This window comes from Aythya fuligula, chromosome 11, assembly GCF_009819795.1.
Source record: "Aythya fuligula isolate bAytFul2 chromosome 11, bAytFul2.pri, whole genome shotgun sequence".
Lineage (NCBI taxonomy): Eukaryota > Metazoa > Chordata > Aves > Anseriformes > Anatidae > Aythya > Aythya fuligula.
The window spans coordinates 8,178,956-8,205,362 of record NC_045569.1 but is presented as its reverse complement, the minus strand read 5'-3'; the positions used below and the strand labels follow the sequence as shown (position 1 = coordinate 8,205,362).

The following is a 26,407-nucleotide window of genomic DNA, read 5'->3' as shown; positions in this document are numbered from 1 at the left end:
CCCTCTGTTATGTGACTTCATTGTGGTGATTTTGTTCTTAAAGAAGCTTATTAAAATCTTCCAGCTATTAAAGCACCCTGAATAACAGTTCATTTTTCCAGAAAAATGAATAATTTAGAAGAGTTCTTAACTCATGTATGTTGTAAGTCTGAAGATGCAGTTAAAGGAACTAAAATTTTAAGCAAAAGAGAGACAAAAACCCTATTGCTCAGAGCCTAACCATTAAACTAACCCTTTTGGATGGAAAACATTCCTAAATTTAAAGGAGCTAATCGCTACCAGCATTACACAAGAAAGTCATTTGAAAAATCTGAAAATGCTGTTATAACTCAAGTATTTGTCAGAGGAAGGCTGCGACTGTGTCATACTATGTCAGAAAGCCGAAATGAAGGGAGGCACTACCATTTAAACAACTAAAAGGCTGGTTTTAGTTTATTTTTTGCCTAACTAATGATTGAAAGTAATGAGATTCTTGGAATTTCCAATAGAATTGTATTTGTCTGTTAACAAACAGGAATTGGAAGCCCAGAGGGAGGAGCCAATTCTAGAAATAATGTTATTTCTTTGATTTTCACCTTTAGTGCCATCCTGTGGACCTTTACGTTTACAAGTCCAAGATAAGCTGGTTCAGTTTTGCATGGAAGTCCACAGAGCAATCAAATTTCCAGTATAATAAAGGAAAAAGGAAAATGGATTAGTGCAGCCTTCCCCTCCCAAAAGTATTTACATTTGTATTTCTTAAACAGACTACATGGTAGACAGAGTCTGATGTGACCGAAAAGCAAAACAAATATGCCAACAGACTAGTGTTGGCAAGCAGCTTTGCAAGAATTGTGGTGAAAGGAAAGGAAAAAAGCAACGGGTCTGACGTAGACATGACAAAGTAGTTTTCAGCTATTGTCTCGCAGTAACACATCCAAAGCACTCACTGCCTTCATGCTATTTCTGCTAATTCACACTCTTCAGATAACTGACCAAATCCTACTATTCCTTCTCAAAGTAGCAACTTTCTTTTCCGGTAATACTGATGGAACTCTCTCAATGTCACAACAACATTCTCCTGCAGGTAGGAATTGTTATGGTGTATTTAAAATAAGCTGTAACTATCCTTATATGGCACTTACTGAGGACTGGTCATGTTGGAGGATGCAACCCAATCAGCAGTGGTTACAGTATTTAACTGATTCCAGCTCTTTTGCACAGAAGTTCTAGCCTTCTAAGATGAGCTTTCTGCAAGAGGCAAAACAAAGTCTAAAAATCTAGAATGCAGTTGAAAGAACTCCAAAGGGCTGCACTGACATTTTTGGTCATGTTGTGAGTTTGTCTATTTTATCTCCCCTGTGATTCCTTTTCTAGGTGTTCTTATTCAGGTAAACTCCTCTACTTTATGGAAGGGGTAAAGCTACATTGCATTTATGTACACACGTAGACACCTGCTCACATATAAACCTCCATAACAACATGTATCTTGTTTTAAGTTTCTAGACCGTTTAGAGAAATAATGAGGTGGTGGGATTTTCAAACAAAGCTCAGGACCTCAGGAGCACAAATGCTACTAGAAGCCAAAGGATAATTTACTATTACAATTTTCAATTACAAATTAATAAACTGAATAGAGATGAACATTAGCTTTGTCTACAAAGTTTTGTTCTCCATTTTCTAACTGGAACCGTGTTCCTGACTTCTTCTGATACTTTGGCGAGTGTCTTTTAAAAATTAGTTCATGTTGTTAAATAGTTTAGATAGGCTGTTATCGAGATAATAATTCAAACAACTAACCAACTAAGCCCACTAACACATTTGGAAAATGTACCAGATTTACGTATGGCAAAATCTCCATTTGTGTTGTACCTAGACCAAAGGGAACCAGAATGGAAAACAACAAGCTCGTGAGAATAAAACCTACTGATAAATAGGTTTTAGTAGATGGAAAATATAATCTAAAGGATACCATATAAGAAATAGAAATTCATAGAAAATGATATCATGAGAGATTTTGTAAAGCTACTGTCAGGGTTATAAACTAAATAATTAAAATCAGTAACTAAAATACAAAAAGATATTCTTACTGTACTTTAACAGAAATAGCAGTTGGTAAATTAGCATATTACTGACAATAACACCAAACTATTTCCATGATGATAGAAAATACTTTCTGTATTGAACTTTATACATAGAGTCATTAACAGGCTGAACTGTTAGTATCAGTTGAGTCTTTACAATGGAAACAGAAATATAATGAAAGTACAATCCTTGGTAATCATTTGATACCAAATAATAAAACTGAACTTACATCATTTGTAGCGTCATTTCCAAGGCTTTACTTCACGTCCTGTAATCTTGCAATAATGTAAAATATAGTCAATCCATTCTCAAATTTTCCAGATAACGTGCCTGGGTATACAGAAAAGAAAGGGTCTAGACTGTGATCATCCTCCTCATGTAGATAAGGCAGCCAAAAACATTTAGTTATTCATATGAAGAAAAGAAACACGACTGACTTTAAAACAGAAAACATACATGTTCCAGAAAAACGCACACACTCCACTTATCTATAAGATTTCAATACTTGTAAAGTCAGAGCAACAAACCAACTTGTTTCAGATAAACCTTATCTGATACAGTACAGCTTTAATTCAACATCCATTTGGTATCAATGGGAGTCTCTTTCCTTGTACTCTCGATCCTTGAATTATTTCATTCATTATATCCCCAAGGTAGCAAACCAATAAAATAATTTCTTAAAATTAAATGTTATTTAAAATCACATGCTGAAGGAATACGGTGAATTTGTGCCCATGACAGTTGTGTAACAGCAACTGTTACACCTACTGGCACACAACAAAACCAAAATGTCACCATCAGCTTTGTTTTGAACTTCACGACTCTTTTCAAAAACAAAATAAAACAAAACTATTTTTAATTAAGTGCTTTACCCAAACCTATTGCTCAAGCAATCAGCCTAGGACAACGGTAAAGGACATGGCACCCTGCACCTGTCCTGTGAGACTGAAACAGAAATTGGAAATCTTACTGCACTCCTGTTTGCAAGCCTTGAGAATAAAAGGCACATGGGATGCATCTGATTTAGGAAATGGCACTAAAACTGATTGAAACTGACCTCCAAGGACAAGCAGACAGATGTAGAGATGGGAATTTTTTCACAGAGATGAAAACTCACCATCTATCTGGGAGAGTGCTAGTATTCACCACTTCTCTCCCAAAGGAGCTTTGACAAACAGGAAGACTAAAAACACAACAGCTAGATTTTTAAAATTATTATTTTAAATAAATCTCAATATTTTTAGGGAACTTAAGTCATAACAGGGGGGCCAGCAACACTGCAAATCCTTAACATGACCTGAACATGCAATGTATGTGTTGTTTGTTTTTTTAAGCTAGAAATACATTCTCATTCAAGCAGAACTTTGTTTCCTCACTCAACCAGATCCGACCAGTAGCAGCACCAGTAAGCCAGACCTGCCCCCTCCTCCTGGAGCTGGCAGCTCTGCAGGAAACATCTGCTGACCACCAGGAGCGAAGGAGCAACTCACGGCTACGAACCCTCTGATAACTCTGAGGGCTCCCCAGGGAGCAGAGTCCAAGGCACCCTCGCCGAAGGGATCGCTACCATGCCATAAGGCACTCGCAAACTGAGGGGAGAAACGTGGAAAGAAACGGGAAAGGAGAAAAGGGAGTCAAGTCTCCAAAGGACTCAGTGGAGCCTTCCTGAGAGAAAAAGTGGCAAAAGTGAGTAATTTCTGATGCAGATGACTAATGTGTTAGCTGATTTAATGAACTGAAAAGACAAGTGGTTAATGGTGCCCCCAGTAAGAGAGCAGCACAATAGAAACCTTCAAAATGGATGTAATAGGTTGTATCTATATCCTAAAGGGATTAGGAGGATTCATGCTTTTTCCTAGGCTATACACAAGCACGTACTGCCATTTGCAGAAACTTCATCTTTCTATCCACTCCAGCCCACCTAGCCGCTATGTACAAAACTTCATTAAAGCGATGTAAAACACTTCCAAGTTCTACAGGAAATTTCTGTGCAACTGAGCAGTGTTTAAAGGCAACAAGGCACAGCAGAGAGAATTCCTTTCCCTGTACTTAATCTCTCGCTTGCCTTCCTCTAGGATATAGAGTAGGCAAAGGGCAATGATGTGGCTCTCCTGCCTGCCAGCAGCGATGAGCAGGGGCAGAAGGCAGGCAACCTTTGGGGCTTCCATCCACCACCTGAGTGGAAACGTCCTGTACTGCCCTATCTGCACCTAGCCCAGTCACTGCTCAGGAGGCAAAAATTGCCGTGGTCTCACCTGAGGGCATTAGTTAGCAGTTTCAGGGTGCCTTTTTTGTCTGCCTCTTGGTACTGAAACCAGACAGCACATGGTACTGGCCAAGCTGCCACGTGAGTACGAGTGATGCCAGTTTTGTGGGAGTTCAGCAGTTCTATTTGTTCTGCAGCTCAAGTATTTTCAAGGAGAGATGGCTGTGGAAGGAGCACAGTTTCCCAAGTTAAACAGAATTATAATTAATTTCAAGAGGTGATACAACACAAAGGAAAGAATTGCCCCCAGATGTTTCGTGTGCAAGCTTTGAACTGTTGTAAAACCCAGAAATATTCACTGGACTGAATGACTAAGGCACCAGCTTGCATGTACCGAGAAGACAGCGTAGTCTGAAGGGAAGCATATTTCTGCACATGGTTTTCTGTGCAGAGTCAAGCTTGTAGGCTCATAGCCTAGCTTAAAACACGTAAGTTCACAGTTCAGATCTCGGCAGAGCTGACTCAGCTCTTCACCTGTCTGCAGTAAGCGAAGGAAGTTGCACCCAATTCACTGAGCTCTTTTTGAAGCAAGACCTTTGAAGTGCTTAGAAATGCTTTATTTGCCTCTCAATCCCTTCAGCTTTTCTCTGTTCCTTGCACAGATATCACACACACTGGTGTCTCCAAGACATTTGTAATCTACTTTCTGTTTAATTACGATTTCTTTTACCCCTTCCTGTGTGGGGGCACAGGCACACAGCTGCTTCACAGTTCACAGGTTATGCTCAGAATCACGCAGGATGAAAAGCAGTGTCATGTGCTATAGAGCTTGAGCAAAGGTTGATGCTGCTGCCCTTGCCCAGCACAGATCCATCCTGTCTGAGTTAATTTGTTAATGTTTAAAACAACCTTCCGCTGTCAGTCACCACACCTTAGCCATAGCTTGCTAATAAGCAGATGGAGGTCAGCTGAAACAATGCAACATATAGAACAGCTGGGAAAGTGTACGTAGAATCACTGTATGCGTAAGATGGTGCATGCTTTAAGTACAAAGCTTTTTTAAAAAGCAACTTCAAAAAAAATTTATATTCCACATCTGCATTAAAATATTTTAGCACTGCTTTAGACAGTCTCACAAAATGTGCCACAATGGGGCACAAAAAAGCCTGAATTAACAAAAAAAAAAAAAAAAAAACAGATAGAGGGAAGAGGAAGATGGCTTAATTTAAGCTTTTTTTATACCAGAGTCCCTGCTAGCTTGTATCTTCTTTAGCTGAGCTGAAGTCAAGACAACATGTCTCACAGTATTTGTTGTATTTGCTCCCACTCTCCCCGGGTTATCATCATGATGCTGTGAGCTCTTGCATGAAACACACGGAAAGAGCCACCTGAGTTTCTATACTGACAAGTATCTAGGCAGCCAGATTCTGACCTGTTCTTCTAACTGAAGGTTCTTCCACACAGCCCCCTAACAGAAGCTCGGAGGTGAACAGGCTCACCAGATGCAGGCAAAGTACATGCAACAGGCCGCACGTGGCCACAACGCTGCTGTTGGGGCAGTAACAAGCTTCAGGCATTCTTCTACAGCCTCTGTCTCGCCCTCTTCCCCTGCCCCAACCATGCACATAGACCATTACTGTGAGCATGATCAGGAAAATATGGCACTTTAATCAACAACAGCAGCTGATTTTTTTGGTTTGTTTTTAATTTCTGTACTTTTCCTGAAGCAGGATTGCTTCCCTGGTGCAGGTCACACTACAGCTCCAAAAATAGCTGTGTCAGCAAAAGGGGGGTAGGGCAGTGGTGCGTGGGCATGGCCACGGGAACAAATGGCATGGTGGAGAAATACTTAAAGCAGCTTAATTCAGAAAGACTTAAACCTAAGATAATGTGCCAAGCTCTCGCAGTTGGTGATATTGAACTGGAATAAGCACCCGACCTGGAAATGCTTAACAGATTTACAAAGGGGGAAATGAAAAGCAGCCCTCTCTTTAGGGCTTTTTCTTCTCGTGTTTTGTTGGATTTGTGTGTGTGTGACATTAAAGCTTTTATATTGAATCTAGTACACAAGGAAATGGAATTGTTTAGTTTGTGCAAAGTAAGTTATGTTAGTTTAGTCTATAAATTAAATTTCTTATACATCTAGTATTTACAAGGAATTTATGGCTATTAAAAGTTCCTATCAGACAATCTTAAGGAAGCAACAGAGCTATCCAGAAAGGTGCAAATAACTTTGCATAGGGCTAGGGGAAATACCTAACCCAATGTTACCCGTAGGAGCTTTCAAAGAGAAAGGGGAAGTGTAATTCAGGGGTAGCTAATTGTGAATCAGCCTAGCCCCGTGGGATTTTGTGATTAACAGCATTGCTATCACCTTGAAGATTGGCACAAATTCTATTTCATCACTTATCTATACCAGTAAAAGTCACATTTCTTAGAGATTGAAACTAGGCTCCCTAGGGTCACAACCTGGCAATTATGGCATGTTTTCAGTTCAACATCTGGGTGAATGTTCACCAGCTCCATGCGTTTGCGTTTAGAAAATTTTAATGGTCATGTACGTCAGTGTTTCCTTCAGAAATCCAGCAGCCTGCTCTTCTGACAGGGAAACACTGAAAAACTCCTGCAGAAGAGGTAGCAATACTTCCTTTCATCACTCCAGGTTGAACAAAATTTAAGAGATTCATCATGATTAAAAAAACAAGATTGACTAAACCGCCCCTCCCCAAATCCACTTTCAGTTACCCAACATTAAGGAATTATCTGTTTATATGGCTCTAGATATGGACACTTAAAGTGTCCTTTGTTTTAAAAAAATACATATTTTTAAATTTATTAGTAGGTTATGAATGCAGAAATCTCACAGAAAACAAACAGCAAAATAATTTGCTCAACAAACCAACTACATTTGATTCATATTACATGTATTTTAACAGTTGCAGATACCCAACCCTATTTGTAGCTTCAATATTCCTATACAATATCCAGAAGAGGAGAGAGGTACAAAAGATAGAGCTTTTTATTTCAAGGAAAAAAATGGGACATTAAAACTTTTCTCTTTGTCATAGTGATCTACAGCCAAGTTCTTTAATACATCATTAAGAAAAAAAAAAAACAAAAAACAAAAAAACAACTCCATCACAGGGAAGGTATTTTTATTGGAAAAAAAGTCAGGCATCCAGAAATTAGGAAGTGGCAGATTGGAACTTGCTCATGCAGCTATAACTCCATCCCCTTGTGGGATCATCCTGTATGCTGAAATTAAGCAGAATGCTGAGGGGTGGGAAGACATGTAATCATGTAACTAAAAACTGTCTCGTTATTTGTAAGTATAGTTCATACTTCCTAGAGAAGTTTAGACAGGCAAAAGAAGAGAAAAAATAATTTTCTGCACAAGCATAATTGCTCCACAACACATTATGAGCACTGTTTGAATCTGGAGCTTTCAGTACTGCAAACTTGGACCTCAGGACAAATTAAAACCCATCAGAGGAAGACTAAGCCAATACAAACTCCCAGGATAGCCCAGTCCAGCCCCCTCTCTTCCAAGGCACCTGCAGATTTGCAGCACGTGGTACTTTCAGACAGAGAGATTGGAGGAGCTGCTCTGCTTGGGATGGTTATGGAGGGACTCCTCCTACAATCCTTCCCTCTGCTGCCTCTTCACTGGGGAACTGGGGAGAGGGGAAGGGAGCCACACAGCAGGCCTACCTACAGACAGGCTTCTGTGACACAAAAGCATCCCAGCCCGTGCCCACGCTGCCCTTCCAATTCGCATTACTGTACAGTACATACCAGTGCTGCTGTCGCAGCTGCAGTCAGTTGTTCTGAGGCACTACCAACATTTTCCAGGAAAAGCACAACAGCCAGCAGGTACTTCAGCAATTCACAACGTAGCTAAATCTGAAGACATCAGGGGACGAAGAAAAGGTACTTCTCTAGGCCTTCTTCTTGAAGAGTTTTAACAACCTATGGCAAATAACGAGAGTTATGAGGAATCTCAAAATTCTGGAAGAACTGAGCAGCTCCCAAGGCCACCCAAACAGAAAGTTAGCTCCTTAACAAGGGGCATGCGCACGTTTAGTATGGAGAGTACTCATTTGGCCTCTAACTCTGGATTAACTCTCCAAGCTTGCTATTTACCCCACCACATTACACATCATCCCCATTTACCTGCAGTAAATTAGTTTCCCCAGCATTGTTCCTCTGTAGCTTCCTGGTGTGGTTAAAGTGAAAGGAGGAAAACAAACCACACTAATGGACTCTCAAGTCCAGAGAACGAAGGAGAGAGCAACCACATATTCAAAAGGCCCATTTACAGATTAATCTAGTCTTTGAAGGTTTGGGTCTGTTTAATAAGTGAAACCACAAAAGAATGCTTGGTGTCTCAAATACAAGCATTAGGCATAAGGCTGTCAGCTTGCACTGTTTTACTGCACATCTCAACACCTCCTGCTCTGCTCACACCTCTAACTGCTAGAAAAAGCACTTCTATTTGAGGAAAAAGTGAAGGTATACCTACACATACCAAGCAGCACCACTTAGACCAGATGGGGCTTCTAGTGAGATGACCTCTATACAGCCCAGTACGATGATACAAACGCTGACCACGGACTCAGATAAATAGCTCAGGCCTGATGCTGCTTCTGGGCTCATAGCTGGAAAGCTTGGCATTTGCTGTGTGCCACTGCACATGTTGATAGACATCAGCCTGGCATTAACAGCACCACTAGACTGAAAGCATCTGGTTTTTTTTCCAGTCTTGGAAATGAAACAGCTCTGGGCTAAGCTAGCACACGGGTAGAAGGCAACTTGCATCAACTTTATGACAAAGGCAGTCTGGCACCTCCTCCCCCTCAATATTTTGGGTCACAAGTTCTGGTTCTCAAACGGGGAAAAAAGAAGTCTAAAGTAGATTTTAGTTAAGAATATAAAGATTTCAAACCCAAGCAAACATAGATGGGCTGATATTTATTTCATGGCAACAATTTATTCCTGAATTTCAAATGTGTAACATTAACCTACCTGAGTCATTTGAAGTCAGCTGTGTTATTAATAGAAGCAAATCAAGGAGCAATTCCGTCTCAAAGAAGCTTGGTTTGCTGGTATCTGTCAGGAATCAGCTCTTGGATTTGGTTTCAAGCTTTTTTTTTTATTTATTTTATTTTTCCCCCTTAACTTCTCAGAACTGCAGTGAAGAGTCACTAACCAGAGACCTGCAGCCATGTCTTTGTTTCCAAGCCACATCCGTGTGTTATTTTTTTCTTTTGTTTTCAATCCAAGCAAGATAAGTCCAGCCACTCTTTAGAATAGCGAAGGAAAAATACACACCCTTTTCACCATGTTAGTGTGAATAATTTTAGTGCTATAAAGAAATCTGCCTTCTCTCATTAGCTTACAGTTAATCACGCACGAACCTCACTTTTTGCAGTCTGCCAATGGTGTCTGAGGTAAACATACAAGTCCACTTGAATGTAACAGTAAAATACCAATTGACTTGAGCAGAGCAGAAATTTCACACAGGATTTTTTAACTCAAGACAGAGGAACACAAAAAGTCTCCCTGCTTTGAGAGGTCCCTCTAAAGAAAGTGCCTCAGCTCAGGGGAACGACACTGTCAAGCTGTCTTAGGGATTGGGTTTTAGGCATGTGAATGTCCTAGGGCTGCCCCATGTTTGCCATGAAAATGATCAGAACTCATTACATTTTAATTTGCACCCACAATACCTGTAGTTCATCTTACTTACATGTGAACTTTGTAATAGACACAAGCTTCAGTATCTGTTCATACCTTTAGATTAACGCGTTAGCCATTAATTAGCCATTAGACTTCAGCCTTCCTCAGGAAAACTATTTTTTGTCTAGCATCCTAGGCACAGATTCTGAAAGTCCTTTGGGAACTGTTAGAACTGTTCTCTGGTTCTCCAGAGAAGCCAACGTCACCCAAAATACAAAAGATTCAGAACGCTACAATCAGAACAGAGTAAAAACAGAAGAAGCATCTGAAAAGTTTTTGGCACTTATTTTTCTTGGAGCTAAGGATCTCAATTCATCTTACCAATACAGGCTCTGTGAGGCCAGTAAATAGTATGTTCATATGTAAGGAGACAGAGAAAAAAGTTCCTCAGACCAATTCCATCTTACAGTCAGCAGTACATGAGCAAGAGGAACTCCAGTAGACGGCTACTAAGTCTGGTCACACCATTGGACAAGTCATAGCCAGCACCTGGGATTAAGGATTTCACTGCAAGAACCAACCACACTACAAATACACTTTTGAGAAGTAGCTAGGTTCTGTCATTCATGATAAATATTAGAGGCAGCCTTTCAGACAAAGCATAATAACTTGACATGAATTTACGGCTTCGCTGTGCATCTTAAAAGCAAGCATGTAGCAGCCAGCCTGTTACTGTGAAATACATCGCTCTTCCCCCAGGCACAAAGCTACACCTTGTAGCTTGGCTTCTGGCAACAAAAAGCCCAACTGTTTCGACTACAGATACCTGTAGTATTTTGTCCCGTTGATGCATGCAGGTTAAACCTCATTCTGCTAGATGAGACAGCTGACAATCCTGATCTCGTGTCCTACCTCATAGTTCAGAAAAAAGTCAGCTATTTCGCACAGTGCGTGTGGTCACCCCCGTTGTACTGCTCATGGCTGGGAGAAACCTCACCTGGCCATGTGGAGCCCAAACCACAGGACTGGATGCCCTTATCAGAGCATGCAGCGTGCTGATAAGCATTATTTTACTAAACAGCCAACACACTCACGTGCATAACCCTGGCTCCCTCAGCAGGCAATGGCATGCACTTACGACACGCCAGCAGCTGGGTTTCTGCCACAAATTCCTGGTGGTGGGGGACCTGGCCCCAGCTGAAGCAGGCTCAACCCTGACAGACCTGCTTACAGCCCGAAGCAAGCAGCCCTTCCAGGACAGCCGTGTTAACCCGTCATTTCCCCATTTAGTGACCAAGTGTGTACCTTCCCCCCTCACTTTTAATTGAGCTCTGGAAGATAACACCACAGAGGAGATGTGGCTGGAGTATGTTTGGAGTGTGCCTAGGGAGCTGCACAGGGAAGAGAACAAACCTTTCCCCTGGCTCTGGAACTGGGACAGGAAGCACACGCTGTCCTGCAGCAAAAAGTAACTGCAGTGCAAGGGCAGCAAGACTTCCTTCGTCATGCAGACATAAGACCCTCACCTCATCAAATGGTCTGCCTGAGAGACCATGGTGGCACCGAGAACCCCAGAAGTGCTGCACAGCCCAGGGAGGCTTCTGCTGTCCCTGAAGATGTAGCACAAAAGCACAGGAAGCATTGCGTAGACAAGCACCTGGCTGCAGCTTCTCTGCCAATTCCAAACGTCAGCTTTTGTGTAATTGTTCTACCAAATACTTACCAAGACATAGCAGAAATTGGAAGAAACAAACACGTAAAGCCTCATATATTTTCAATTAAAAGGCACACACGTTATTTCCTAGGCTGCTCTTTAAACACAGAACTAATAGTTTCTTGATAGCCCAAAGCGTTAGGGAGATAACTAGCTGAGAAAAGTGCCATTTAGAATGCCTGGCACTAACTCTGAATCAGAGCACTGTTGCTTTTTCCTGTGTATTCAGTATTTGTAACAAACATTTATTAACAGTGATACAACAGTTTTCTGTGAACACTGACCTCACAGGCTGCTGGGGGAATGTAATACAATGTTTGCACATTTGTGCAACAGACTGCTACCCCAGAGTTCAGACAGGAGATCAGTAAAGCAGATGCATTCGAAAGAGCTTGTTCCCTCACTAATTTTCCTTAAAACAAGATGAGAAAGGAAACAGGACAATCCAACCACGCTGCTCCACAGGAGAGCCCCCTTCATCCTGCAGCACACCAGGCTGTTTCCCAAGCACCTGCCAGAGCAAGCCAAGGGCACTGCCCCTCGCAGCACTGCCCTGGCAGGAAAGCTTTGGCCCCTGCTCGGTGACCCAACGCAGCAGCCCCCACAGCTCTGTTTTGGCACTGCCTTACTTGGTGCTTCACAACACGCAGCCCATATCCAAAAGGAGTTTCTAACGCACTGATCAGATACAAGGATGTTTCCAGGCAAAGGAGCCACGTTGCAATGCAAGCCCTCAGACACTGAAAAAATGCAGAGTTAAAAATCCTTGCTCTTAAATCCAACACCTTGTCCTCCTGCTTGGAACCAAGCGACGTCTGTTACAGCTGCAAACAGATTTCCAAGATTTATCAATTCCTCTTCAGGAAAAACTAAGAAAAAACTTCAGCAGGAGAGCATCATTAACATTAAGAGGTAGGAAACTCAGAAAAATGCACCCGAAGGGATGACAGCAAGTTACAGCTGCATTCGCTGCCAAAGAGCACAAAGGACCGGCCAGCCTGCTGGACATTCTTGAGAAGTATTTTAACACCAGCACTGCACTGACTCTCAAGCCAGTCACCAATTGCTAAGTCAGCTATCTCCAGACAAAGATGCACTAGCACCTTCCCCAAAATCTAAGCGCAATGAATACATACTCCCTAACTAAAACCCAAGTCCAAGACCGCATAGAAAATAGTGCCAGAGAGGTCAGAATTCATGTTTCTGACTTGGGGTCTGGTTCTCAGTAGCTGAAAGATGCCACTTCCCAACAGAAAACAAAGCCCCCAGTGTTATTGGCACAGGCTGTTGGTTTTGTTTTGTTTTTAAATACCTACAACTCCATACAATCTCCCACAACTCAAATTAATTGTTTTAAAGTCTTGTCTGAATGAGCAATATAAAACACTGCAAAACCAATACGACTTCTCCAACAAAACCAGTATATCTGCAAGGAATTCAGACTACAGTAGCCTCAGGTCATACATTTACTGCACTTGACCTGTAAAGCAAGCAGCTTTATGAGACAAACTGTTGGCTGCAAAGACCAGCAAAGGGGGTTAAAGAGGCAGGATCCTGTGATCATTTCTCCTCTTCATCGCTCTAAGGCACTGCTCCTTAACAAACCTGTTCTCCCTTGTGTTATTGTGCTCACTCTCAATATACTATTTCAAACATAGGAGGTTAACAATTGATAGTTCATGACCTGCTAAGAGCTTACAACTGATAAATGCAGGATAGAGAGCTTTCGGATGGTGTCACGCTTCTGTTCTCAGGGCAAGCTGACAAAGGCATCCACTACAAGAGCAGGAGAGGAGAGAGAAAAAGCTGACAATCCAAATTCTTTGATTTTTAGGATCCTAGAATTGATCAGTCTGCCAGGGCAAGAAGGAGTTGGCCCACGAGTTTATTATTCATACGCTACTTAGAGATGCAGCAGGCACTTGATAAGGGTTTTTTTCAAGTAACATAAGCCCTGCTCCAAAGCGCTTAACCTGAGACAATGTTTTCAGCAGTAAGAGCAGTTTTGAGCAAGCTCAATAGCTTATAAATACAAGTTCTTTTAAGATACTTTGTGATACTTTTAGGAAAAACTGAAGGACAGAGAGCATGAGAAATGGGGTACGCTTTGAGACAGGAAGACTTGTCTTGAATCAAAAGCGATACTTAAAAAAAGTCCTGTTAACAAGCATGTTTTTTTAGTGCACATTACCCTTCTTTAACAGCTGGTAATACAGAAACTCTTTTCCTACTAAGCACAAAAGAGACAGGTGTGCAAACTAAATGTAATGAGCTTCAGAGACTACTCAGAGAAGCGAAAGGCAGCACCCAAAGGACTAAAATAAACTTACCTGCTGAGTGCAGGCAGGCCAAGACACAGGGCACCCTCATCCGAGAGCAGAGAACTTCTGGCTCCTACGGGACCAAGACAGTCAGAGAGTTTAGACCTTCTGAGGCTGGCTGTATGCTTTTAGAGCATTTTACCACTAGCTCGTGTACTGCTGCAGATGGCAGATAGAGCACACATTTATAGGGCAGAACTAATTTCTCCTTTCAAAAAGAGCGTGTCCCATTTCTAAAGTCCCAGTGAATACTTCTGCTATAGTGTGACACATAACTGCAGCATGCATCAAGCTTTTACCTGGATAAGGGGTCAACCCATTCACTTTACATTACTGTGCATCTTTGTTCTTGTAAAAGGGAAGGGTAAAGCGTAAACCATGAAAATGAAAAAGCCCCATGCGTTTTTTCCCTTCTCTGCTCTTAGATAAGATGGTTTTGCCGATGAAAGAGATTGTTTTACTGTGTCCAGGCCAATAGTTTTTCTCCTAGGATTAGAGAGAGAGAGATCAGAGCAGGTCATGCTGAGCCAGCACGGCTGCAGCTGGACTTTGACACCAGTCGCCAAGCTGGCCAGTTTAAAGCCAAGCCAGGCAGAGCTGCACAAACTGCAGCCTGCAGCGCTGCAGCAGGTTAAATATTTAAACCAGGAACCTTTTTTCCATACTTCCCATCCAGAAGAACAGCAGCTGACTGGAACTATGGATTTGGCACTCTTTAGCAGGCAAGAAGATTTACTGCAAGTATCTAAAAATACACTTTATGGCTGAGAGCCCAAGGAACTGATCAATGAAAGTTCAAGAGGTGCATTTCACAGTCCAGATGTTCTCAAACTGTGCTCTACTGAAAGCAGGCAGAGGTGACTGGTCACAGCATATTGTTCCCCCCTCCTCTACATCACTTCACATCCAAAAGTGGAAAATTACATCTACAATTAAAAATATTTCTCCCTAAATGTTCTCCTTTTGCTGGAGTTCGCATAAAAATGTCACAACAAATCCGTGGGAGAAGTAGTTGTCCCAGAGACAAATTGGTATACAATGTGAATCAACTTGCACTGCTGCAGCAGGGTGACCTTAAGGAAAGCTCTGAACACACGAAAGCTGCGGGCTTGGGGCTCACCTGGCCATGCCATGCACATATTCAGGATAATAACAAAATTCCACAGCATAAACACGATTTTCCTAACCTGACCTATGCATTTTTTCCATAGATATGGTGTTGAAACTTGTGTAAAACTGGGAAAGAGCAGGAAGTCTTACCCAATTATTTAATGAAAACACCTTGCAGGATTTTCTAGGCGAATGGACTGCTGAAGTGAACAGTGTTATTAGATCTTAATTTATTGTAAATTCATGCCTGAAAGCTTTTTTCCAACAGTTCAGTTATAAATGACGATAAAAATGCAAAACTGTGCCTTGGGGGGAAATACAAGAGCTGGTTTAAACATATATTTATCCATGCACTAAAACAAACACAAAACTCGCACCAACCTGAAAAAAGCCTAAGCTTGAACACAACACTGTCACTCCCCTTACACAGGGGACACACAGAAGCTAGTTATGGACACATCCATATCCTCCTCCCTCCTTTCATTTGGACATTAAATTCCCAACTGGCCACTGGAGTTGTCAATGGCCACTGGCAAACACCACGGCAGAGTAGGGAAGCACCCAGGTGCAGCACACAGACTCAGTGCTGTAGCTGTATACCACGCTCCTGGGCTGGACCACGATAATCCTAACACTTCAGACCTTTGGGGTGCGAGCATACCTAGCCTGGTACAAGGGAAGTCATTAGAAGTGGCGCACCGTGTAGCTTCACGGCCCACAGGAGAGAAGTGGAAAAGATCACGTACCACTCTGTGGTACACCAGCTATGAGCTTTACCAGCAAGTCCTTTCTTTCTCCTTTCCTTGTGAAGATGCACACTTGTCGTAAGAGCGCAAACACGTAAGCATCCCCAGAGAGGCTCTGACGCTCTTTTACTGCATTTCCCAGAAAGCAGCCAATTTTGCCAGGTCAGGAGAATTTGTCATCTTTTCTACAAGTTATAAGGCACAAAGAAAAAACTAAAGCCAAGTTCAAATGTTCATTGTCTTCCCTTGCTCTAGCACTTCACTCTGCTTCATTTTTCCCCTCCTAAGGACAACTTTTGCCCTTGGCTTCATGTCTGCTCCAGTCACAGAGCTGCTTGGTAGTAGCTGAAGACGCGTTACATTCTGCCCTTTTCTCAAACCTGAATAACCCAGACAACTCCCTGCTCTTACTAATGCTGCTATTTAAACACCACTAACTCAAATTTTTGGCCATCACTTCCACAATATTTCCAATTAGCCACTTTTAAAGCAAGCCACAGCATTTTAGCTGCGTACTCAGTTTCTGGAGTGAACAAGAACTGGTTTCAACTGAGAGGTTCATCTCGTCACTGCTCGGGCCAATGGCTTCATGAGCAGACCGCTAGACCAGCATTTCTGACAGCATTTTGCTAGCAGATTCCTTACAGACGTGCTGCCAGATCTGCCCCACTCATGGCTATGCTGTTAAGTATGGGATTCGGGTGAAAAAAATAAAAATAAAACACACACACAAGGAAATGATTTCCTTAGTTCACTGTCAGTTTTGTTGGTTGAAGGGTTACTGAGATCATGGACACTGCCCTCTTGCTACCCATTTTTCATGTGTGTTCTGGCAGCTACATACAGCTAGACAGATCCCTTTATGTATGATAAATGCTTCAATCACTGCCATCTCCTTAGGGAAGGCAGAGAGTGCTGATCACAGCTCAAAGAGGTATATAGCTCACTCGGAAAATACAGCTTCTCTACTGCAAGGCAGACTGATCTTCTGCAGGCTGAACAGTCACAGATACAGAACATGTGGCCAGTTAGCTGAACACGCTGGGCTCCCACTACTTTGAGAAGGTTTGAATGCTTCTGCTGTCCTTTAAGGCAATTGTTTTATCACATCATTGCTTTTTCTTTAAACTCCAGTTTAGGAAAAAAAAAAAAAAAAAAAAAAAAAAAAAAAAGATGCTTGGCTTTTAAGCAGAATGAAATCCATAGAAAGAGGTTTGTCCATCAAGACCTGTTCCCCAGATGATCTAAAGCAGATTACTGAAGCACCTGGGGATTTTGCCAAGCTGACAATTCACTCCAGTCAGGAACTCACACGCCCCAATGAACCTGTGATCTTACTTTAGATCATGCTCTGACACACTTGCAAGAACTATCAGCTATTGCCACTGCAGTCAGTTTCCTATTTTACTTTATAATCTTCAAAGCATTAAAATCTAAATTATTTGTAAGGTAGAGCTACTCGTTCTTCCACAGAGAAGGAAAACAAGGTATAGTGACTGAGAAAGACTCACTATTTCTGTCGAAAATTCCACTTGCATGCCTTAAATCAAATAATGAAGGAGAACAAGTTTTTGTTTTCCTCCTTTTTCTCCTCCCAGGCAGCTTGGTAAGCTTCTAGACAGTTTTAAACATACTGTATTAAGAAAAAACAACACCCCGAAGATTAAACAGTCTGTACAGCCATGAGTGCTGCTGCAGGCAAACGCACGTAACAAAATTAAATCTGATAAACCACAAAACATCTTAGACACTTGCAGAACTTCAGGTACCACACAGAAAGTAGAAGTGCAACAAAGGTAGTAAATATGCAGCCTCTGGTGTTGTAAAAACTTTCACAGAACTCAATTTAGTTCTTCCACCAGCCAGATAACATATCAAATACGCATATTTTATACATTTCAAACCTAGGCTTGGAATGCAAACATTGCCATTATCTGTTTAATGCAAACAGATTTTAATTTTAAATTAAATTTTAATTTAAAAGTTTAATTTTAATTTTTAATTTTTAATTTAAAAGTTTAATTTTAATTTAAAAGTTTAAAAGTTTTAAGTTTAATTCAAGGCATAATCAAACTACTGGCAAAGTTCTAAATGCTGATATGCTATTGATAATATGATGTCTCCTGACCTGCATGTAATTAAAGGTTTCAGACACATTACATTCTTCTGCCAAATGCTGTTCATGCAGCATGTGTTACATACCCAGTAAAACTCATAGAAAAAAAAAAAAAAACAACACAGCCTATTTCAGCCCACTCATTGCTTTGTTAAACTGCATAAACAAAAGCAGTACACAGCCTCAAGATGAGATGTCCTTCCTTTTAGGGAAGGAAGACACCACTGTCACCACCTGTGTTTTCTGCAATACCAGATTCTCCATTATGTAATTCACGGACCTCAACACCGGATTTCCCCTTTCCTACCTTCAATCTACAACAAAGCATCCTGTGTTGTGTTATGGTAGCATCGTAATCAAGATAAGGATTTCACTTACACTAGACAGTACCTGGACAGAAATCTCCTGTCCCACACAGCTGACAATGTAAGCGAATACAGCTCAAGGCTGCCTGTGAAAGTGCTACTCAGTACTTTTAGATGAGGCCGTGGGCCATTTCTCAATAGATGAGCTGGTGTACGTCATGGAATGCAGCAAACTCCAACTGGGTACTAGCTGATGACAGTCACCTTGTCACTCTGAGACCTGGCTGCATTTCTCAATGCATCAAGCAAGCAAATAACCGGTTAGTCTTTGCTATTCATTGCACCCAGCACTTTTGTATTCAGATTGACAGGTTATCAGCTACTGCGGCTGCAATACCTTCCCACCCCCCAAAAGTAAAGTTATCTGACACAGCTAGAAGTTCTTCAGGAGCAACAAGCAGCACATTCAGTTTGGGTGCAACATCCAGCCTCCAAAGCAAGAAGGACCAAGTTTCTTTCCATAGTTCCCAAACTTCAAAGGAGTCTAAGTGAGTTGCCAAAGAAAGTTTTTAATCAAAAGCAAAAGTAAGGAAATAAAAAACTTAAAACTGGACAGTATGTAGCTCAATATTCAATACCCTCAAAAGGGGTTGTAAAAGTCTTTGAGCCCCTATTCCTCCTGCTGTAGAGGGAATCCTCTGCCTTGCATTCCAGGCCTTCCCAGCATTTCAAATACCTTCATTTGCACATCAAAACTCCTCTACTGTCTGGCAGTACCTGAAGCTTGGGCACTAGCCGAAGAGCTGCACTTCAAAAGGAGAAATAATAGACTCCTGCTTAGCTGGAGCTGTCTCATTATACCTGCACAAGTTATTTTTGTTTCTAGGGTTAGAACAGCAGATGCAAGAAGGCCAGTGTCTTTAAATACCATCTAAACCCCTCATCTAATACTAGTCTTGCAAGTCACTATGATGACCTGATCCTCGCTTCTAGGACCGTAGACAAATTGCCTTATCAGTTTTTTATGCTCACAAAAAGCAGACTACTAAAGATTTTTTCCCCCCTTTGTCACATTACAAGTCAATAGCAGGGAGCCAAGTTTGGTGAAAATATCCACGAAAATGAACATGCCACAATTACATCCATCAGGGACTTAACCTTCAGCAAGCTCCTGAGTACTTAAATAATGTATTTCACAAGACTTCACCGCAAGTCATACAACATCCCGCACTGAAACAACCCAACCACCACACAAACCGCCCCATCTCTGACTGACGGCTGCACCCCACCAGCGGGACTCCCAGCGCTACCTGCTTGCTGCTCCCAAACACCACTCGGTATTCCCACGGTCAGCCTAGTTACACAACTGGGTACTGAGGGTTAAACTTCTGCTTTAAAATACATTAATACAAAGAGCATCTGCTCAAAAACATTTCCTGTGATGTTATGTTTGAAATGTGAGTTTCAAACTCACAGTTGCTCTGAAAATTTCATGTGAGCTTCCCATTGAATATTTAAGTACAGGGCAAAACCTTCTTTGCAGGAAAAAAAAAAAAAAAAAAAACAACAACAACAAAAGATATCAGTGCCACATTAAAAACTTGACTGAGCTTTTGCTTAATACAAAATAAAAACCTTTAGGAATGAAGTGAACTTCAACTCCAGCCACTCTCCACCCCCCGCCCCCCAAGCCCAACCTATTCCTAGCAGCCCCCCAGCACTTTCACTCCCACAGCAGGGGCGCTGAAGCTCTCTTACATAACGAACCTGCAGGTAACTACCAAAGATGAGAATCCCTGACCTAAGCAGCAAGCAAGATGGCTTCAGGTAAATCACTAGCTTCTGATTCTCCCATCGGCTTTCTGGTTTCATAAACAGTGTTTCCAGTATAAAAAAAAAAAAAAAAAAAAAAAAAAAAAAAAAGGATTTTCCATGTTCTTACATGGAACAAACACTACTGGTTGAAGAAGCAAACCATACAGAAGAGTAAATGCAATTTATTTCATACATACTACAGTATGAATTTAGTGTCTGTTACGCGTTTAAAAAGACTGTTACAAGCCTGTGCTAGGATGGGAAAGTGTCAGCAGAATATTTAGTGGTGTGTGTAGAGTATTGCCTCCATAACTAAGGTTTTCCTACACATCTATCACCATTCACAACGTTACCTTATAAACTCCCCTGGGACAGGACTTGTCTTTTATCTCTACTTGAGCAGTCCATACCACAGTCCAAGTCCCTGTCTTTGCCTTAAATACAAGCATAGCACAAGTAATTTTAAAGACAGAAGCCTGAAAGTGTTCATAGAGCACCCTTTGTGTTCGCTCCCTACTTAATTCCCATTTACAGTTCAGAATAAACACTTCAGCTGTCACTCTGTTACCAGTTTTACCTCCATAAGAAATGTCAGATGGGCCAAATTTGCCTGCATAACGACCTCACAGTAAGCGGCAACCAGATGGACAGCACATGGCCATATGCTCTCCTTTGCTGAAAGGTGAAGCGAGCAAATATGATCAGAAAAAAAAGGAAGGAGAGTGGGGAAACAAATACCACTGCAGTACACCCAATAAGTCGTGCACACGCTTTCCTCCCAGAAGTGCATGCAAACTTTTCCATTCCTTGTACCTGGGGATCTGACCTGCAGGGAAGTGAGGGCAATCCTTAGGGGGCCGGTACAACCACGGTACAGGTACGGGGCAAGGACCTTCATCGCCATGGCCCCAGGGTAACGGGAAGAGAAGGGAACACAGACAGGCATGGCACGGCTGCAGAGGCCTCTTCCAACACACCACCAAGAGCCGGGAGGTTCAGAAGCTGCGCCCCCTCTGCACCATCCTCTGAGGTTTTCTTGCCCAGAGATATCATGTCAAAAACTTTTAGGTAAACCTCGATGTTACCTAACTGTCGCATTGCTCTTTCAGCAGGAGGAGACAGTTCAGCCAAATTACATCTCCAAGGAGTACCTGCCCTTTTGAACTAATCCTAAAAATAACACCTTTCAAAGTTAAGCACATCTATTTTGTTACACTACTGCTCCCTGCCCAGAAAGTCCTTCTTAAAAAAAAAAAACAAAACAGTAATATTGCTGAAGGTGGCAGCTGGTAATAGACAAAAAAATAAATATAGGCAAGAAAAAGATAGTTGTTTTTTTGTTTGTTTTCTATTTTTAAGACCTTTGTGCAAGTTAACATGCACCTTGACCCATATCTCACTTTCCTTTTCAAAAGAAGCTTTCAAAGCTAGCTTTATCATTCCAGATAAGAATGTGATAACTTACTAGACACGGGTTATAAAATCCAGGTAGCTATTACATACAAAGAAAAGTTGTGGACTGTGCACTAGCTGAGACATCATACACCTCTTGTTTACATCGTGGCTGTTTGATATTAATTATTACAGACAGGAGCTCTCTAGTTCCCTTTAAGAAGAGATTTTTTTTTTTTTTAATTTGCACTATCACCTAAATGAACTGGTTGTCCAAATTATGGATTTTTTTATAAGACATTATTTGATAGACTTGAGAACAAGTATTTAAGGTAAAACATTAAAATCAACAGCCAAAGTCACACCAACTTCAATGAACTTTGTACTTTGCTATTTTTTATATATGAATTTTCATTTTCTCTTAGCAGAAAAAGCTGGTAGGTACACTTAAGCCTCAGATGTAGCACTTCCCACTGTGAAGACTTGCAACTTTTTGAGAAGCTCTGCCACTTGCCTTGTTTGCAGGCAGCCTTTGAAGCTGTCTGGGACAGGAGAGATACTCTGTCTCATGGCAATCCATGCAACTGAATGGTTTTTCTTTGCCTTTTTTTTTTTTTTTTTCTCTTAAGAAAAAATATCCACTGGCCACAAGCTCCATGTACGCCATGGCTGGGCAGCTTGCACTGCTGGCACAACAGCAGCAGACAAATGCCATGGAGCACTTAGGGCTTGCTGAAGCAAGAACACCGAGAGGCAGGAGAGAAGACAAGACAGGTCAGACTTCACCCATTGTTTCCCTAGACAGAGCACAGACCCCAGAGGTCCTTCCTCACCCACAGAACAACCACCTCACCGAATAAGGCAGTTGCATGAACTAGCAGCTACTGCTGAAGACTCAAATCTCACTTTGGGATTCGTTAAGGTCAAGGAGGGAAGTTATACCTCTACGTAATTTATTTTTATTTTATGCAATACAAAGAGGTTCCATGTTAGAACCTAACTTTGCAAGACAGCTATTCAAGTCAAAAGTTAAACTCCAGACTATTAGGAAGCATCATACTTAGTACAGCATCTGACAACCACTGTCTGCGTTGGTCATCTTTTTAAACGTTAGAATCACATGCTATGTTTCTGCAAATCATTGGCTCATTCAGTGTACAGGCAGAGCTAAGTCTCTCCATCTCTAAATCAGACGGTTTCTGACTTACAGGTCTCTGATTTTGCAATCAAAACATTTGAACATACATTTTAACACATTGTGTTAATCAGCATACAACACCACAGGTGTAATGAGGCATTTACGCAATGCAGGGAAAGATGCAGTACTCGCCACAAGGCTTCCAATTGGAAGATGTTAAAGCAACACTAGACCCTAGACAAGATGAAACAAAAGTGAGACAGAGGGACAACCTCTTCATGCTGAAGTTATTATGGTCTTGAATAAAAAGGAAATAAGCAGATGTATTTTATATTGCTTAGGTACTGACAAGAATCATTAAAGCTTCCCTTGCTACTTGGGTTTACAGGAGTCAGCCTTTTATTACACTCAAGGAAAAAAGTGATTTTAACAGGATTACAGGTATCTAACCAAGAGCTCATTGTGACCTTATAACTAAGGATTTAAACCCTTATGTATAGCTCTTGTTGAGCTAAATCCTACCCCCAGTAAACAGGTGGACTGAAATATAACAGACTGAAGTAAACCTTTGGTTGCGTTTCACACAGCCCTAGCTCCCAGTGTACCTCCTAAGACAAAAAGTGCAAAAGAAGGTTTCAGTTCACCTTCAGCATGAGCCTCCGGAACCAAACAGAGCACACAGGGCAAGTTGTTAGCACCCTACAGTGACAACAAACTAAGGTCTATTAGGTATCACTTGAAGTTGGAATTTTTACCAAGGATGATGATGCCCACCCCCGCTACAAAGGCAATCCTACAAGTATTGATAGAGTTCAGAATTTCTTCAAGGCAAGTAAAAAACAACTCTCCATTTTCCAACCCTGCACATTCCAGATTTGCACCTCAAACTGCTAAACCTAACAAGAGTGGTGCCACCAGGTTTCAACAGCACACAGTATCAGGCTAGGGCCTGCCAGGAGAGGAAAGGGAAGAATCAAACCAGTCGTCTTCTCACATACCAAGTAGCAACAAAGATTCTGCAAATAGCATTTTGTTGACACTTTTGATGATAACACGAGGCAGAAAGGTCTCCGTCTCACTGCCAGTAGGAGTGGTTCTGCAGCATTCACATGGACAAAGTATTCTGTCTGTTAAGTAACCCCACTGTCCAGAGAGCACCTGGGCTGAGCACTGTGCAGACATGGCATGTCTTTTGATGCTCTTGTAGAGAGAAGGCAGATGGTTTTACACTACGCAACACAATTCAGGTAATTACCATTCTATTGGTATGTAATGCATGCTAATCTAGATGAACGCTGATGATAAATTGTAGGTAAATTTGTGTCTTACCAGGGTCTTATAGGGCAATGCAATTTCTCCTCCTAACAGGGTGGAAATCACACTACAGTGAAACCACGTTCTTGATCACACTTGAAATTTTACTTTTAGCTTAGAGGGACAGAAGTAGCAACCTGTGATGCAATACTACTGCAGAGTCAGAAACTGCAGTGTATAGCCCATCAGAGATGGAACCGTCAGCAAGCTGCCAGCTAGCAAGCTTTCAGCGAGTCTCAGCTGAACCCAAGTTGGAGAAATAGCACCACAGCACCCAGGGCGAGCAAAAAGAGCTGCACACATCTGCTACAGGGCACCTTCAGAACTACCGTCACAGGTATATACCTTACTAACCTTCAAGAACAGACACAGTGACAAGAAAAACAGCTATGCTGAGCACTGTGTTCTGCATTTACAGTCAGTCACAGTCTGAAAATACTTCAGCTGAGTAGCAGGCTTTCGCTAGCACTGGCACTGCAAGCATACACTGCTCATGTCTTAATTTTCTTGCTGACCTTTTCATAAATCCGTTGGAGCTGAGATCTTCATCTCCTTCACTGCTCCAGTACACAAGCCAGAATAGATGGTACAAACTCTTGCTACGTGTTGTTCTCTTTGCCTGATACTGTGTTTAGCGTACTTATGACATGCAAGCAACATTTAACTTTTTTAAAAACTTGGACCTCTTCTCAACCTTCAGGTAGAAAAAAACACAACACTTTGTGCTAAACAGAGGAAAGTTAATTTAGCAATTCAATGAGTAGCATCAGAACAGAGCTACAAAAACTCCACTTTCTTCCCAAACATTCAAGCATATGTGCTGCTTCAGAATACGGGCTCTTTACTCACACTGTCACTTCACTGACTGTAAGCATTCTCCTCGGAGTGCTTAGGAAACATAACACGTTTGAGGCAGTACACATTTGCTTCTTATTCAGCATCTTCAGTAACTGAGAAGCATTCCTTCCCTTTTCTGCCTCACAATACAGACCTTGTTCACAGGATCAAGTAACAGTTTTTTCCCTACAAGATAATTACCGCAAGATGTTAATCACTAAATCTTGTCGCGAGCACTTATATGCTACTACCATACAGTCCAATTTACAATATGTCCATAATGCAGTCACACTATTAATAACTCTTTTACCACCACCCTGAGTGAACTTGCAGCACCCACACAGGAACTACCAGAAAACCACTATCCACAAGCATTTGGCCACTTGAGCCATGCTCAGGTAGCAACGTTTCACAACACGTTGAAAACAGGCAAATCGCTTACCTTTCTTGGTTTGTGCAGATTTCAGTAGTAAATGACAAAAAGAAAAAAAAAGAGGGAATCCTGTCAGTCCTACGACAAAATGGGGATTCCTGACTCTTGTGCCTACGAGGTGACAGGTGCCCTGCGCTTAGGCAAACCTCCCTTGTCTGCCGGTTGCCTCACGAGCAGACAGCTGTAGGCAGCCTACCCCATTACTCCTTTACTCCCTTCGTACGCACACAGCCCCTTGCAGCTATCACAGCGGTGCCAGCTGCACGCCCGGTCCAGCACACAGCCCGCAGATCGGTCTGCTCGCAGACACGCGTGTGAGAACCAGGAGCTCCCGCCGGAGACGTTTGCCGGGCTCCTTCCCCGGACTCGGGGGACACGCGCGCTGTTCCCCTCGGGTCAGCCGCAGCACGGCAGCGCTCGCGGTCACAGCCCCGCGCTCCCACAGCCCGCAGCGGGCCCGGTACCTCTGTCCCGCTGGCAGCAGGCACGCGGCCGGTCCCCCCGGCCCGAGCGGCTTCCACCTCAGCAGAGGCCGGCCCCGGCTGCGGCGGCACCGAGGCGCTACGGGGGGCAGGAGGCTCCCCCCCTGAGCGCCGGGGCCTCGGGGTCTGGCAGCGAGCGAGCAGCCTGGCAGCGGCGGCACCTCCCGGGCGGGACCCGAGCCCCGCAGCGGGCCCGAGGGGCCCCAGCCGGCCGCGGCCGAGCACGGCGGGTCCCGGCCCCGGCCCCAGCCCCGGAGCCCCCGGCCCCGTCCCCGCCGCCGCCGGCCATCTCCGAACTTTCCCCGCGGCGGAGGCTGGGGCTCCCCGCCCCGTCCCGTCCCGTCCCGTCCCGCAGCGCCGGGCTCGGCACGTACCTGGTGCCGGGTGCCCGCTGCCCGCCCGCCGCCTCAGCGCAGCCTCAGCTCCCCGCGCGGGGCCGGCGGCCGTGAGGCGAGGTGAGGGGCCGGGGGGGGGGGGGGCGGAAGGCGGGAAAAAGGAGGGGGGGGGGGGGGGGGGGGGGGCAATGCTCGCGCGCGCGCCCGGCCTTCCCCGCGCGTCGCCTTGGAAACAGCGGGGACGTTCGGCGGGGGGGGTGCGCGTGCTCGCCACGCGTCACGTGCTCGCGGCCAGCCCAATGGCGGCGGCGGGCGCTGTAGTACTACGGGAGGGGAGGGGAGGGGAGGGGCGGCTCCGGGCCCTGAGGGAGGCCCCGCCCCCAGGGGCAGGTGGGGCCCGGCG

The 26,407-nt window shown here is 43.1% G+C and overlaps 1 protein-coding gene across 3 annotated transcripts in view; it reads right to left on the bottom strand.

The window, feature by feature from the left end:
• Nucleotides 1–26,083, bottom strand: part of TMEM266 (transmembrane protein 266) — a 77,469-nt gene extending 51,386 nt beyond the window's left edge. Inside the window, exons 1-4 of one of the 3 annotated variants that reach the window (XM_032194754.1) lie at nucleotides 13,991–14,049; nucleotides 8,066–8,239; nucleotides 2,294–2,394; nucleotides 1,125–1,230 (exon numbers count right to left, since the gene is read on the bottom strand). In XM_032194754.1, the coding sequence (XP_032050645.1) occupies nucleotides 1,125–1,138 (14 nt within the window). In that variant the 5' untranslated portion in view covers nucleotides 1,139–1,230; nucleotides 2,294–2,394; nucleotides 8,066–8,239; nucleotides 13,991–14,049. Of the gene's footprint in view, nucleotides 1–1,124; nucleotides 1,231–2,293; nucleotides 2,395–8,065; nucleotides 8,240–13,990; nucleotides 14,050–26,043 lie in introns of those variants that run through there. The other 2 variants (XM_032194753.1, XM_032194752.1) reach the window with 2 other exon arrangements.
• Nucleotides 26,084–26,407: the final 324 nt, after the last annotated feature.